General features: G+C 44.1%; 1 protein-coding gene across 1 annotated transcript in view; it reads right to left on the bottom strand.

Annotated features, from left to right (window-relative positions):
* Positions 1 to 15,377, bottom strand: part of CHRNA4 (cholinergic receptor nicotinic alpha 4 subunit) — a 77,940-nt gene that overhangs the window by 56,760 nt on the left and 5,803 nt on the right. Inside the window, exon 2 of the mRNA XM_060684352.2 lies at positions 10,839 to 10,990. Coding sequence (XP_060540335.2) covers positions 10,839 to 10,990 — 152 coding nt within the window. The remainder of the gene's footprint in view (positions 1 to 10,838; positions 10,991 to 15,377) is intronic.

Below are 15,377 nucleotides of genomic sequence, written 5' to 3'. Positions count from 1 at the left end.
GCCCAACATGCTAAACGGGACAGTTATTCAGTGAGCTTACCCCATGTTATAACCTTTTTTTTGCCATAGTTGTTAAGTGAATCATTGCAGTTTTAAGTTAGTAACATGGTTTGTTAAGTGTATCTGGCTTCCACATTGACTTTGCTGTTCAGAAGGTCACAAAATGGGATCACGTGACCCCGGGGACATTGCAACCATCATAAATTTATGCCAGTTGTCAAAGGGTCTGAATGTTGACCATGGGAAGGTTACAACAGTTGTAATTGTGAAAAACGGTCGTGTCACTTTTATCAGTGCCGTTGTAACTTTGATCGATCACTAAATGAGTGGTTGTAAAATGAGAACTGTCTGTAATACACAAAGAAGAGGATGTCAAGCTATTCTCCAAATCACTTAAAGGCAGGACAAGAAGCAACGGATGGAAGCTAAACAAGGAGAGAAGCAACCTAGAACTAAGGAGAAATTTCCTGACAGTGAGAACAATTAATCAGTGGAACAACTTTTCTCCAGAAGTTGTGAATGCTCCAACACTGGAAGTTTTTAAGAAGATGTTGGATAACCATTTGTCTGAAGTGGGGTAGGGTTTCCTGCCTAAGGAGGGGGTTGGACTAGAAGACCTCCAAGGTCCCTTCCAACTCTCTTATTCTATTCTATTAATAACATTTGGCTCAATTTGATTGTTGCAGAGAAAAACTTCAACAGGAGGAAAATTGATTACTTAAACCCCTTGTTAGGATATGGTTTGAGCCTAACAAGTTGTCCAGGCAATATATGTGTTCTGTAACTTTAATATGAATATGTATTGTGTGACTTTAAAGTTTTCCTGCTGATTCATTGTAATGCTGAGTCATGGTGTAATTAGATAATCACTAGTTGTAAACGTATTTAAGAAAGGTACTGTAATGTATTCAGTTGATGATATGCTACCATAGTGTGTGGAGTTGCTATCATTGTGCTATCATCGTTGGATGGATCTGCTACCATCGTGGTTTGTGAACCAGAGTGAGTTTGTTATTCTAACCAACTACTGTTTGTGTGGTAAGAAGATTTTTGTAACACTGGACTGATTTAACTGGCAAAGACTTGGATTGATTTAAAGACCATGATATTGTTTTTTCACTATAAAGTAAACTTTTGATAAACCAGTTTGCACATCTCTTACTCATTGCTCTCAACAACGTTTCTCTGTGCTCTACACTCTGCTGGTTGGTAACACAACAACAATATCCTTAACACCCCTCATTTATGGAGAGTAGAAATGGGGACACTTCAAAGGCAAGGAAAACCATATTTACAGGTACAGTTTAAGTGAAACCTCGCTCAATAGCAGTAATTGTGAGGGGGGGGGTGTTCCTGGAGTCTTAGTGGACAATCACTTAAATAGGAGCCAGCAAGGGTGTGGCGACAGCCAAAAAAGCCAATGCAAAAGATTGCATGAACCGAGGGATAGAATCAAGATCATGTGAAGTGTTAGTACCACTTTATAAAGTAAGGCCATATCTAGAGTAATGCATCCAGTTTTGGTCGCCAAATTATAAAAGAAGATGTTGAGACTCTGGAAAGAGTAGAGAAAAGAGCAATAAAGTTGATAAGGGGGCTTATCTGGAGGCTAAAACATATGAGGAACGGTTGCAGGAATTGGGTTTGTCTCGTTTACTGAAAAGGAGGACTAGGGGAGACATGATAGCAGTGTTCCAATATCTCAGGGGCTGCCACAAAGAAGAGGGAGTCAAGCTATTCTCCAAAGCACCTGAAGGCAGAACAACAGGTAATGGATGGAAACTAATCAAAGAGAGAAGCAACCTAGAAGTAAGGAGAAATATCCTGACAGTAAGAACAATCAACCAGTGGAGCAGCTTGCCACCAGAAGTTGTGGGTGCTTCATCACTGGAGGCTTTTAAGAAAAGACTGTTAAGAAAACTCTGTTATTCTGCAATTCTATGAAAAAACAAGGCCAGTAGAAGGACGCTACAACAGCTCCCATGCTGCCCTGCAGTTGTGCTCAAATCTCATCATCCCCAGCCAGCACAGTGCCTGTGAGCACAAGCTGCATTTGAAGGAAACAGATTAGCAGCTGCAGCTACCTTATGTGAAGATGTAACTCAGCGGAGGCCTGTTTTTAGAATTCATTTTAGATATGTACATATTATTGTTATTATTCAGGGAATATTGGATAAACATAGCCTGAGGGGAAAAACATAAAGAAAACAATTCAGCATTGTCCATTGAGTTAGGAAACATGATGTTCCACAAGCTTTAAGTGGAAATTTTTATATATTTTTTTTTACTTAGTAAGCAGCAATGTTATTTAATGACTTTTTGGAGAATGAATTAGAGACAAAGGTTCACCCAACACAATATTGACACCACGTTTTCTAAAACGTTTCAGATTAGAACATAGAATCATAGGGCAGGAAGGGACCTCGGAGGTCTTCTAGTCCAACTCCTTGCTGAAGGCAAGTTGTGGGAGCTTCATCATTGGAAGCTTTCAAGAAGAGACAGGACTCCCATCTGACAGAAATGGCTCAGCTCTGGTGTGCATGCGCGTGCCGGCCAGCTGATTTTCGGGCCTTTTGGGCCCACCGGAAGTCAGGAAAAAGGCTGTTTCTGGCCTCAGGAAGGCCTCCGGGAGGGGTGGGGAAGGCCATTTTCCTAGAAAGGCTCTGGAGCCTGGGGAGAGTGAAAAATGGGCCTTCCGGTGGGACCGGAAGTTGGCAAACGGGCCCTTTCCGGCCTCCGGAGGGCCTTCAGGGAGGTGGGGAAGGCCGTTTTCACTCTCCTCAGCCTCCTAGAAAAGCTCTGGAGCCTGGGGAGAGCGAAAAACGGTCCTACCTTGCCATCACATGCCAAAAGTGGGGGGAACACATGGGGGCTTGCGCGTGCATGCACAGGGGGGTAGGGCGCATAGAATTGTGGGTGTGGGCACACACACGAGTGACCCCCCCCCCCGCACTCCCCCCCCACTTTTGGCACACAATGACAAAAAGGTTAGCCATCACTGGTATAGGGCCATGTTGGCAAACCTATGGCACGCGTACCCGAGGTGGCACACAGAGCCATCTTTCCGGGCATGCGAGCTGTCACCCAACTAACCTGCAGCTGCACATGTGCGCGCCCCTCAGCTGGTGTTCGGGCCTCCGGTGCGCATGCGTGCAATTCAGGGGACCCAGCTGGTCTTTGGAGCTCTCCTGCGCATGCAGGCACATTTGCGCATCGGTGCAAGAGTACTTGCACTCAGCACGTGCATGCATAGAAGTGCATTGCGCATGCAAAAACTGCACACATGCGCAGATGGTGCGATTGCTCATGCAGCGCATGGGGGGAAGGCGCACAAAGCCTGCATGCACCCGCAGATGGTGCGATTGCGTGTGCAGCACACGGGGGAGCCACACTGAAGCCGCACGCATGTGCAGATGGTGTGATTGCGCGTGCAGCACAGGGGGGCGCGTCCGCGAAAGCCGTGCACGTGGAGATGGTGCGGTTGCAGACGCAGCACACAGGGGAGGAGCCGCGTGTTAGCGCGGATAGCACGCATGCACACAAAGCGCGTGAAGCATGTACCTGTTCGGCACTCGGTGAGTAAAATGTTCGCCACCACTGGTGTGGCCTACAAGGTCCCTTCCAACTCTGTTAATCATTCTGGTCAAGTGCTTGTCTAGTCAATTTTTGAAAGCCTCCAGCGATGGAGGCAAGTTATTCCATAGATTAATTGTTTTCACGATCAAAAATTTCTCCTTATTTCTAGATTGGATCTCTCTTTGATTAGCTCCCACCCATTACTTCTTGTTCTGGTCTGTGGTATTTTAGAGAATAAGTCATTTTCTGTGACAGGCCCTCAAGTACTGGGACATAGCCAGAGATGGGCGTCACATAAATTAACAACCAATTCACCCAGCACTGAAAATGTGAGTGCATGTGCAATGCTCATGCGTCTGGCTTGCACAGATGCGGCAGCTTAGAAGGAGCCTTGGTGGAGCAGCGGACTAAAGTGCTGTTAAAGTAGCACTTAGCTGCCAGCTGCCTGCAATTACTGCAAGTTCAAATCTCACCAGGCTCAAGGTTGACTCAGCCTTCCATCCTTCCGAGGTAGGTAAAATGAGGACCCGGATTGTGGGGGCAATAAGCTGACTTTGTATAAAAAAGAACATCACTTAGGGGGGCCCGAAAGCCCTACTAAGCAGGTATATACAAAAGTATGAAGGCTATTGCTTAACGCATTGTAAGCCGCCCTGAGTCTCCGGAGAAGGGTAGCATATAAATCGAACCAATAAATACATAAACAAACAAACAAACAAACAAACAAATAATAAATAAATCATGGCTAAATAGGACGGCATAGTGCCGGTGTGTGGGGGGTGTGTGGCTGGCAGGTCGCTACTACCGGTTCGCTTGAACCGGTCAGAACCGGCTGAATCCCATCACTGGAGAAAGTAATCATGTCCCCCCTTATCAAGTACTAGGAGATAGCAATCATGCCTCCCACCCTTATCCTTCTCTTTGACAGGCTAGTCGTACAGGTAGCCCTGGAATTACGAACCCAATTGAGCCCAACATTTCTGTTATTGTGCGAGACAATTGTTATGTGAATTTTTCCCCATTTTACAACATTTTTTGCCACCGTTGTTAAGTGAATCACCGCAGTTCTTAAGGTAGCAACATGGCTGTTAAGGAAATCTGGCCTCCCCATTGACTTTTCTTGTCAGAGGGTCCACAAATGACGATCACATGACCCCAGGAAACTGTGACCGTCATAAATAGGAACCACTTGCCCCAAGCATCCAAATTTTCATCATGTGACCATGGGGATGCTGCAACGGTCGTAAGTGTGAGAAACGGTCGTAATCCTATTTTTTTTTCCAGTGCTATTGGAACTTTGAATGATCACTAAACAAATGGTTGTAAGTCCAGGACGGGCCCCCCTGTACCTAGCTCCCCAACTTTCAAAGTTAAGCACGACGTGTACCGAAACAAGTAAAGTTATCCGTATTCTCCCATTTTAAAATTTTTTTGTTTTTATTGGCTTCTGAAAAGAAAGAACATTGGCTTTCTGCCATTCTGAAAAGCAAAAAATAAAATCCAACTCTCCATAGCAACCTCAAAAAAGAAAAACAGGTGCTATGCCTTGCCCCCACCTATATGATGTCTCTAAGCTTGGCCTTATGAATCATAAACACCTCCACTGATTATTAAAGTTGGATAGAAGTAACCCTCTAACCACACTACTAATTGCTGCCAACTTCAACCACACAAGTTAGAATGTTCCTAAACATGCCATAACACCATAAATGTTTAATAATGGTTGCATTAAATCAGGATCTCCCAGAGGGTGAGGTGTGCCTCGATTGGGGAAGTACAGACAAGAGTCCAGAGGCATGAAGAAACTTTTAATTGTACCGGTCAGTCCTAGAGGAGATCAGCCCTGACTGCTCTTTAGAAGGCCAGATCCTGAAGAGGAAACTCAAATACTTTGGCCATCTAATGAGAAGGAAGGACTCCCTGGAGAAGAGCCTAATGCTGGGAATGATGGAGGGCAAAAGAAGAAGGAGACGACAGAGAACGAGGTGGCTGGATGGAGTCACTGAAGCAGTTGGCGTGAGCTTAAATGGACTCCAGAGGTTGGTAGAGGACAGGAAGGCCTGGAGGAACGTGGTCCATGGGGTCACGATGGGTCAGATATGACTTCGCAACTAACAACAACAAAATTCTGTTCTATTCTATTCTATTCTATTCTATTCTATTCTATTCTATTCTATTCTATTCTATTCTATTTGACTCTATTCTATTTGACTCTACTCTACTCTACTCTACTCTACTCTACTCTACTCTACTCTACACTACTCTACACTACTCTACACTACTCTAATCTACTCCATTCCACTCCACTCCTCTCCACTCCTCTCCTCTCCTCTCCTCTCCCCTCCCCTCCTCTCCTCTCCTTTCCTCCCCTCCTCTCCCCTCCCCTCCTCCTCTCCTCTTCTCTTCTCTCCTCCTCTCCTCTCCTCTAGTCTGTGTTACTACCTTAACAACCTCAGTGAGTTCACTTAACAACTGTGGCAAGAAAGGTCGTAAAAGGGGGCAAAACTCACTTAGCAACAGAAATTTTGGGCTCAATTGTCATAAGTCAAGGACTATGTATAGAAGAAACACAATCAGAAAGCTACGCTGGAAACCAAAGTTTACAAAAAGAATTAACATTAAAGGTCTCTCTACTAATTCCCCAAATTAAGTGTACCATCGAATCTAATTATATAGGCCTACAATACACTGGTTTATTAGAACCGAATAAATAAACAAAGAAAATCCCGGCTCTTACAGTCTTGCGGATATCTGGACAAAGGAGAGGAAGTCAATTTCCAGAAGGAAATCAGTCAATTTCAATCTCACCAGTTCTTTGCCTCTTTTTTGAATGGGCTTCACCTTGCAGTGATTATAGGAATTCTGTACAGAGTCTCTCCCTCTCTCTCTCTCTCTCTCTCTCTCTCTCTCTCTCTCTTTTTTTTTTTCAACCCAGAGAACAAGACTTGCACGCGCATTTATGTAAAAACTCTGAAACCATTCCCAGGTCACTTTTCAGTTACTCAACTTCTTATGCATAATAAATGACAAAGCAACTTTGCGCAAAGATCAATGGAGCAGTCCTTCAGAAGGAATACTTGACTATTTCAAGGTTTTTCTTCCCCGTGCACCATTAAACACACACGCTAGTGCACACACGCACACACGCACACACACTGTGTCTATAAACCTCAGTCTGTGGAATACCAAAAGCACCCCATATTATTTCTTCCCTTCCTTTCCTTTCCTTTCCTTTCCTTTCCTTTCCTTTCCTTTCCTTTCCTTTCCTTTCCTTTCTTCCCCTCCCTCTTCCTTTTCCTTTCCTTTCCTTTTTTCCCCCTCCCCTCCTTCTTCTTCTTCCTCATCCTCTTCCTCTTCCTTTCCTTTCCTTTCCTTTCCTTTCCTTTCCTTTCCTTTCCTTTCCTCCCCTCCCTCTTCCTCTCTTCTCCTCTCCTTCCCTTCCCTCCCCTTCCCTTCCTTTCCCCTCCCATCCTCTCTTTTCCTTTTCCTTTCCTTTTCCTTTCCCCCCTCTCCTCCCCTCTCCTCCCATCCTAAATTTCTCCTCTCCCCTCCTCTCCTCCCCTCCCCTCCTCCTCCCCTCTTCTCCTCTCCCCTCCTCCCCTCAGATTCTCCTCTCTCCTCCCCTCCTCTCCCCTCCCTTCCCCTCCCCTCCTCTCCTCTCCTCAGCTTCTCTTCTCCTCTCCTCTCCCCTCTCTCCTCCCCTCTCCTCCTCCTATCTCTTCTCTCCCTTTCTCATTCCTTTACTTCCCCCCCCCTCTCCAAAATTCTCATTTACACTAAATTTCCACAGGGAAACCAAGTTTTCTATGCTCCCTCCCTCCCTAAGAAATAGTTTAATCACAGCAATTGCACCGCTGTGATTAATCTGAGAGACTGGTCATCTCAGCTGACACCACCATTCTTCTAAGCCTTAAAAGTTTCACTGGAGATGTCTGTATTCTCCCTTTTTAAAAAAAAAAATTAATTTCAGGAAGCCCAAACTGTTCTAAAATGAAACTGTTGGCTTCCAGCTTCCCAGCCTCATGTATTACGCATGCTGTCTCATTTCGGCTGCGTGATTAATCCGTAGTCTTCACTTGAAAGCCTATCAGCAGTCAATTCCATCCATTCTCAATTATTACAACAATTTTGCCAAGTCTCCAAAACTTCGAGGGAGTCACTGGGCACATTTGGAATGGAGAACTATGTCACGGGCCCTCTCACAAAATGGCTGCCCTGAGGAGCATGAAAACAAGAAATCAAAGCCGTCACATTCTTCTCCTCGAATCCTTCTAGGTCCCCATCACGACAAAAGTGAACACTTCACACTTTTTCCTGGCTGGGTGGGAATCTTTCTAAACCAAACCGCCAGCGACTTTATTTCATGACAGTACCTCAGAATACAGGTAGTCCTTGATTTTCAACCATTCGTTTAGGGACCGTTCAAAATGGCACTGAAAAAAATGGACATGATCTTTTTTTCCACACTTCGACTGTTGCGGCATCCCCAGAATCATGCGATCAAAATTTAGACACCTGACAATTGGCTCATATTTATGACGGTTGCAGTGTCCCGGGCAGCGCATGTTTCATATGTGCTGTTTCCGACATATTCTTGGCATCACCTGACAGGACAAAGTTCCAAATAGCGCAGTCTTGGAACGTGCTGGAATTTCTAGCATGTATACACTATTGAAACAGCGACGTCTACGCTGGCTGGGGCATGTCGTGAGAATGGCTGATGGTCGGATTCCGAAAGATCTCCTGTATGGAGAATTAGTGCAGGGAAAGCGCCTCAGAGGGAGACCACAGCTGCGATATAAGGATATCTGCAAGAGGGACCTAAAGGCCCTGGGAATGGACATTAACAACTGGGAAACCTTGACCTCCGATCGTTCAGCTTAGAGGCTAAAGACGCAACATGGCCTTCTCCAATTCGAAGAGACACTTGTTCGGCAGGCTGAGGCAAAGAGGCAGTCCCGGAACCAGCGAAATCTGGGGGCTGGGCAGGGGACAGAATGTATCTGCCCTCAGCGTGGAAGGAATTGCCACTCTCGAATTGGCCTTTTTAGTCACACTAGAAGCTGTTTTAGGACCTCTTTCCAGAGCACGATACCATAGTCTTTTGAGACTGAATTTTTATTTTTAACAATACATGTAGTCCTCGACTTATGACCACAATTGAGCCCAAAATTTCTGTTTAAGTCGGACATTTGTTACGTGAATTTTGCCCCATTTTACGACTTTCCTTGCCACAGTTGTTAAGTGAAACATTGCATCTGATAAGTTAGTAAGTGAATCTTGCTTCCCCCATTGCTTGTCAGAAGATCTCAAAAGGGGATCACACAATCCTGGGACACCGCGACGGTCATAAATGTGAGTCAGTTGCCAAGCATCTGAATTTCGGTCACGTGACCATGGGGATGCTGCAAAGGTCGTAGCTATGAGAAACGGTCATAAGTCACTTCATCCAGTGCCATTGTAACTTTGAACAGTCACTAAACAAACTGTTGTAAGTCAAGGATGACCTGATCTGTCCCCGTCTACACACACACACAAACACAGCCAGCCGAGGGTTAAGAAAGTACTTGGCACCCACGCAGGTCGTTATCTCAAACTTGGCAACAATATAAGCACCGTCTGCCAAGAGTTTTACTGCAACAGATAACATAAAATTACATACGCATTGCAAATAGTCCAGCAAAACAATATCCCTTCAGCAGCTTCAGAAGTTGTTCAAGTGACTAGCCAGAGTTAGTTTTTGTTCGTCACAGATTTTTACCAGCCACCACCCTCTCTTACCAGCCACCACCCACCTCACACTGGGGTGTGGTCCAGTGACTCAGTTCTAATCCCTAGCACGCCTCCTTAACTGCTGCAACCGTTTATCATGCCTTCGTTGGCGTGCATCCAGAACGACGGCTCTCCTTCCTCGCCCTCATCAGAGACACCTGGCTCCTGGCTAATCTCCTCTCCCTCGGCCGGCACCTGAGGCAGTGCCAGAGGGGAGGGGCCTGGAGAGGGAGGCCTGGCTGACTCCTCTCCCTCATGTTCGGAGCCTTCTTCCTCCGATGAGATAGGCTCAGAGGGCGGGGCCACAACATGACCTGTACTTTTTGGGAAAATGTTTGTTGTGGATGTTGTATTCATCAAGACGTTGAGTTGTACTAAATTCTAGATTGACATTCTAAGCATCAAGGTTTCAAGTAACAGACCCAATACAATCAACCCTGAAGCCATTTTGGAGCATCTTCAGGGCTGTCACTAACAGCTGTCTCAACCTTGGCAACTTGAAGTTGTGTATACTACCAGAAAATTACAACAAAGGGACTACATATTTAATAATGCACGTGTTGACCGCAACGAGAATTGTATTTGCACAATACTGGAAAAATGAGGATACACCTACAAACCAAAGTATAATTAGAAAAATATTAGACTGAGGAGATGGATAGATTGACATTACTAATAAAAGATAAGGAAGAAACAGAATATTTTTTAACATGGGATATGTTTTATCAATGGTCTGGTGGCTCAGCAGACTGATAGCATTGTGATTAACACCAGCTGTCTGCAATTACTGTAAGTTCGAATCTCACTAGGCTCAAGGTTGACTCAGCCTTCCATCCTTTCTAAGGTAGGTAAATTGAGGACCCAGTTTGTGGGGGCAATAAGCTGACTTTGTATAAATATACAAAAGTATGAAGGCTATTGCTTAACGCACTGTAAGCCGCCCTGAATCTCTGGAGAAGGGCGGCATATAAATCAAATTTAAAAAAAATGGTTGGATAAAAGAGGTAGAAGTTAGAAAGATTACTGAAATATATAGGTAAATGAAGTAAAAAAAATTACTATAATAAGTAAATTGTAGTATTTTAATTATGGATGTTATTATAATTATTACTTTTACTACTAGTTTATTAATACTTTGTATAAACAAATTGATCCAGACAATACACTATTAAGCACTTATGTATTTTAAAGAATAAAAAAATGTATAAATAAAATTAAAAAAAAAAAAGAGGTGTAGACTTCAACTCCCAGAATTCCTCAGCCAGCAATGGGGGAATTCTGGGAATGGAAGTTTACACATCTTCAAATGGTCATGGTTGAGAAATACTGCCCGAACTGATGTTCTGACCCTCACTTGGCACTTCCCATGTTGGATTTCTGGCTTTTTTTGTGAGAAGGTCCACTTAGAAATTCAAACCTGCAAGAAGAGAGGTCATCTCTTCACCACCCTCACCAAACAGCCTCATGGAATTAACTCCAGCCGTACTTACAACATCTATCAGCTGAGCAATGGACAATCCAAAACGCACGATGACAACGTCAGAAATATTAGCCACTGGCCTGGACCATTTGTTATATCCAGAGAAAAGTTTCTTCAGAAGACGTTCTTCGGCATGCGCCCGCGTTTCTACATGGCCAAAAGCTGTGGAGAAAACAGAAATCCATAGGATCCATACATTAACATACAATACAGAATCAATCAATCAGTGTATCATCTGAGTACATCTTTTGTGTCTTCTCCCTACTCCTCAATTATTTCACATATCTTAATATTTATCATTTCATTTATTATGCCATTTCTCCCACCTTTCTTTACACCAGGGGTCCTCAAACTTGGCAGCTTTAAGACTTGTGGACTTCAACTCCCAGAATTCTCCAGCTAGCTGGCTGGAGAATTCTGGGAGTTTTAGTCCACAAGTCTTAAAGCTGCCAAGTTTGAAGACCTCTGCTTTACACTATTACTCTCTCTATATATATCTCTTCTCCAACCAATAATAAAATTGTCCCCCTATCTTAAAATATTCCAATTCCTCTCTATCTTTAAGTGTCAAAGTCAATCTATTCATTTCTGCACAATCCAATATCTTCTTAATTATTTCTCCCTCCATAGGGATTTTCTCTGCTTTCCATCTTTGCGCAAATACCATCCTCGCTGCAGTTATAACCTGTACAATCAAATATATATTTTCCTTACTAAATTTCTCTAGTAAGATACCCAATAGGAACAGTTCAGGTTTTAAATCTATATGTGGTTGTATCATTTCTTCTAACCGTGTTTTGATTTTCATCCAATAATTTCTCGCTTCTGGACATGTCCACCACATATGATAATATGATCCTGGTATCTGATGACATTTCCAACATTTTGCAGATTTATCTTTAAACATTTTTGCCAATTTTTCAGGTGGCCATTATCACACATCTTAATGTGTGATAATGCATTAAACTAGCAGAATAACAGAATTAAGCTAGCAGAATAACAGTTGGAAGGGAACTTGGAGATCTTCTAGTCTAACCTCTGCATAGGCAGGAAATCTATCCCGTTTCAGACAAATGGTTGTCCAATCTTTTCTTTAAAACCACCAGTGATGGAGCATCCACAACTTCTGGAGGCAAGCTGTCCCACTGATTGATTGTTCTCACTGTCGGGAAATCTCTCCTTAATTCCAGGTTGCTTCTCTCCTTGATAAGTTTCCACCCATTGCTTCTTGTTCTGCTTTCAGGTGTTTGGAGAATAGGTTGACCCCCTCTTCTTTGGGGCAGCCCCTTAGCGATGGCTGCAACTGACTCTATGTGGTAGATACTGATTTAATTTACAAATGCTTCTCCTTTCCATATTTATTGTTTTTGGGTGTTGTTGTTTTTTTATTTACTTGTGGAAGCTATTCTACACTCTGGTTATTCAAAAGGAAGCACCAACTTTAAGATGAAAAGTAGGCTAGATTCAGATACTGTACTAAGAAGAACCCAACTTTTGGGCAAGTGGACACATTTTGAAATCATTGGGGAAGCTATCCTATTGGTCTCCCTCTTGGTCTCTGGTCACAATTCAAGGTGTTGGTTATTACCTTTAAAGCCCTACATGGCTCAGGGCCAGGGTATCTTCGAGACTGCCTTCTACCGCATAACTCCTAACGACCGGTAAGATCCCACAGAGTTGGTCTCCTCTGGGTCCCGTCAGCTAAACAATGCCGGCTGGCGGGCCCACAGGGGAGAGCCTTCTCTGTGGCTGCCCCAGCTCTCTGGAACCAGTTACCTCCTGAAGTCCAGACCATCCCCACCCTATTGGCCTTCCGAAAAGCGGTGAATACCTGGCTTTTCCAGCAGGCCTAGGGCCGTTGATCTCGCTCTTGCGATCCGGCGAGATCCCGCCATGAACGGTGTGAATGGGTTTTAATGTTTTTAATGTTTTTAATTTTAAAATGTTTTTTATAATGATTTTAAATGCATTGTGAGCCGCCCTGAGTCTTCAGAGAGGGGTGGCATAAAAATTGAAATAAATAAATAAATAAATAAATAAATAAATAAATAAATAAATAAATATCCATGATGGTGAACATAGCTAGTTATATTTCTTTTATTTATATATTAGACATTTAACTTGCCTTTATTGCTTTATCAGCAATAACCTAAGGCAGTGAAAATACCTAATACTCTTTCCTTCATCCTATTTTCCCAACAACAACAACCTTGTGAGGTGGGTTGGCTGGAAGAGAGGAGCTGGCCCAATGTCATCTGGCTGGCTTTCCTGTCTAAGGCAGGACTAGAATTTACGGTCTCCTGGTGATTGGCTCAAAGTCACTCAGATGGCTTTCTTGCCTAAGGCAGGACTAGAACTCACCATCTCCTGGTAGTTTGATCCTTGTTTCATCTTAAGGTGGGGCTAGAACTCATAGTCTGCTAATGACTGGCCCAAGGTCACCCAGTCAACATTCATGCCTAACACAAGACTAGAACTCACAGCCTCTTGGTGACTGACCCAAGTCGGCTTTCATACCTAAGGTAGGACTAGAACTCAAAGTCTCCTGGTTTCTAGCCAACTGCCTTAACCGTTACACCAAACTAGCTCCCTTTTTAAAGGGGAAAGTTATATGTTGATGGACTCTATACTTGTTGTGACTCCGACCCCCGAGCCTGTCTTATCAGAGGGAGAAGGCTCCGAAAGTGAAGGAGAGGAGTTGGCCAGGCCTCCCTCTCCAGGACCCTCCTTTCTGGCAATACCTCAGGTGTCTCCCAAAGGAGAAGAGATTGGCCAGGAGCCAGGTATCTCCGAGCAGTCGCAGTCGCAGTTGGACAGTGACGGAGATAAGTCTTGGCTGGATCCACGCCAGCATTGGAGAGACAAGTGCATGCAACAGAAAAGGAGGCGTGTCAGAGATTAAGCTGAGTCACTGGGTTGCTGCCAATCCTGTTATCAAAGGAATTTATTGTCTGCAAGTTTTATTTAACCCCTGGCTGACTGTTTGTGTGCGTGTGTGAGACGGGGACAGAACATCACTGGGGAATCCACTAGTAAGCCATAAAAGTGGCTTATTTTGTTTTGGCTTAGTGCAGGGGTCTGCAACCTTAAACACTCAAAGAGCCATTTGGACCCATTTCCCACAGAAAAGAAAACACCGGGAGCCACAAAACCCTTCCCGTGCCTGACTATTTCTTGAGCGGCCACAAAACTAGCATATGTAGTTGAAGTAAACGTTCTGTTTTCTTCTGAAACTTTTCTTTTCTTGGATTTATCCATGATTGGCCTACTGGGGGTTGAAAGCCTCAATGAATCATGTTCCAGCAGGTGCCGCACATTGGCAGTTGTGGCGCATATTTTGAGTGACAGGGAGCCACAACAGAGGTGTGAAAGAGCCACATGTGGCTCCAGAGCCACAGGTTGCTGACCCCTGGCTTAGTGTGTTTGCTCCTCACCACCTTGTCTTATTCAACAAACCATGGTTTAAATAATCTTGACTCAGTGCAACTATGTTAGCTGCAGGGAGTGAGCTCAGATAGGTCCAAAGCTTACAGCATTGTACGAACCGATCATTCATTGGCATAGGTGCAGTTACAGGATAGTCAGAGTTCTCAGAAAGTACTTTGAGGAATGGGATATGTAGTCCAAAACCTCCAAAACTCTGCTAAAATGGGCTATTGTTTCATGAATTCTGCTCCTAGGTTAATGAAAAAAATCCAAGTTGCACATGGAATAAATTTTTCAGGCCTGTACCTTGATTTGCAAAATAGTTATGATTGCAAGTGTGAAATAACGTGGGTAAAAGTGGCAAGTCTGCCAAATCTCTCTCTCTCTCTCTCTCTCTCTCTCTCTCTCTCTCTCTCTCTCTCTCTCTCTCTCTCTCTCTCTCTCTCTCTCTCTCACACACACACACACACACACACACACACACAGATCTCTTAGACTCCTATCCAAGTTCTTGTTTTCCAGATAGGGAAGGATCCATTCAGAGCCAACAATCCGAAGTGCTGTTATCTGAACCAACCACAAAAATAACACAATTTCAGTTGTTCAAGTAGCAGCTGAAAAGCAATGCAGGCTCCAGACAGGTGCTTGCCTTGCTCTGGAAAGACCCATTCCATGCTTGTCACTCTCCGCAGCACAACACCATTGTGGCTACCGACACCGGCAGCCGACTCAGAGAGTGTGAAGCTGTAATGGGGAAGCAGTGCAACTCCTAACCTACAAAAAGCTTGATTGGTGCAACAGAGCCAGAATTCACCTAGCTTGAGGGCCCCCTAATATACCCTTACCCACCCACCCCAAAAGGAAATTGTGACCCTGGTCATTTTGGTGAGGTTTCCGAGCTGCAGCATTCGATTGGGAGCCAAATATGCTCCTTACAAAAAGACTCTGATCAAGATTCATCAAATATGCCAAAAAGCTCGTGCAAAATAAAGGGAGATAAATCACCGGTAGATCTCTATTGAAAAGCGAACAAAGCTTTGCAAATGGGAAGTGTGAGCTAAGTGACAAGATCCCTAAAACAGCTGGCTGATCTGGGGGAGCCAAGAAGGATTTCCCATGCAGG

The sequence above is a fragment of the Pantherophis guttatus genome, chromosome 3 (assembly GCF_059756535.1).
Source record: "Pantherophis guttatus breed Tessera chromosome 3, ASM5975653v1, whole genome shotgun sequence".
In the NCBI taxonomy this organism is placed as follows: Eukaryota; Metazoa; Chordata; class Lepidosauria; order Squamata; family Colubridae; genus Pantherophis; species Pantherophis guttatus.
This window is presented reverse-complemented; position numbering and strand designations above follow the sequence as displayed.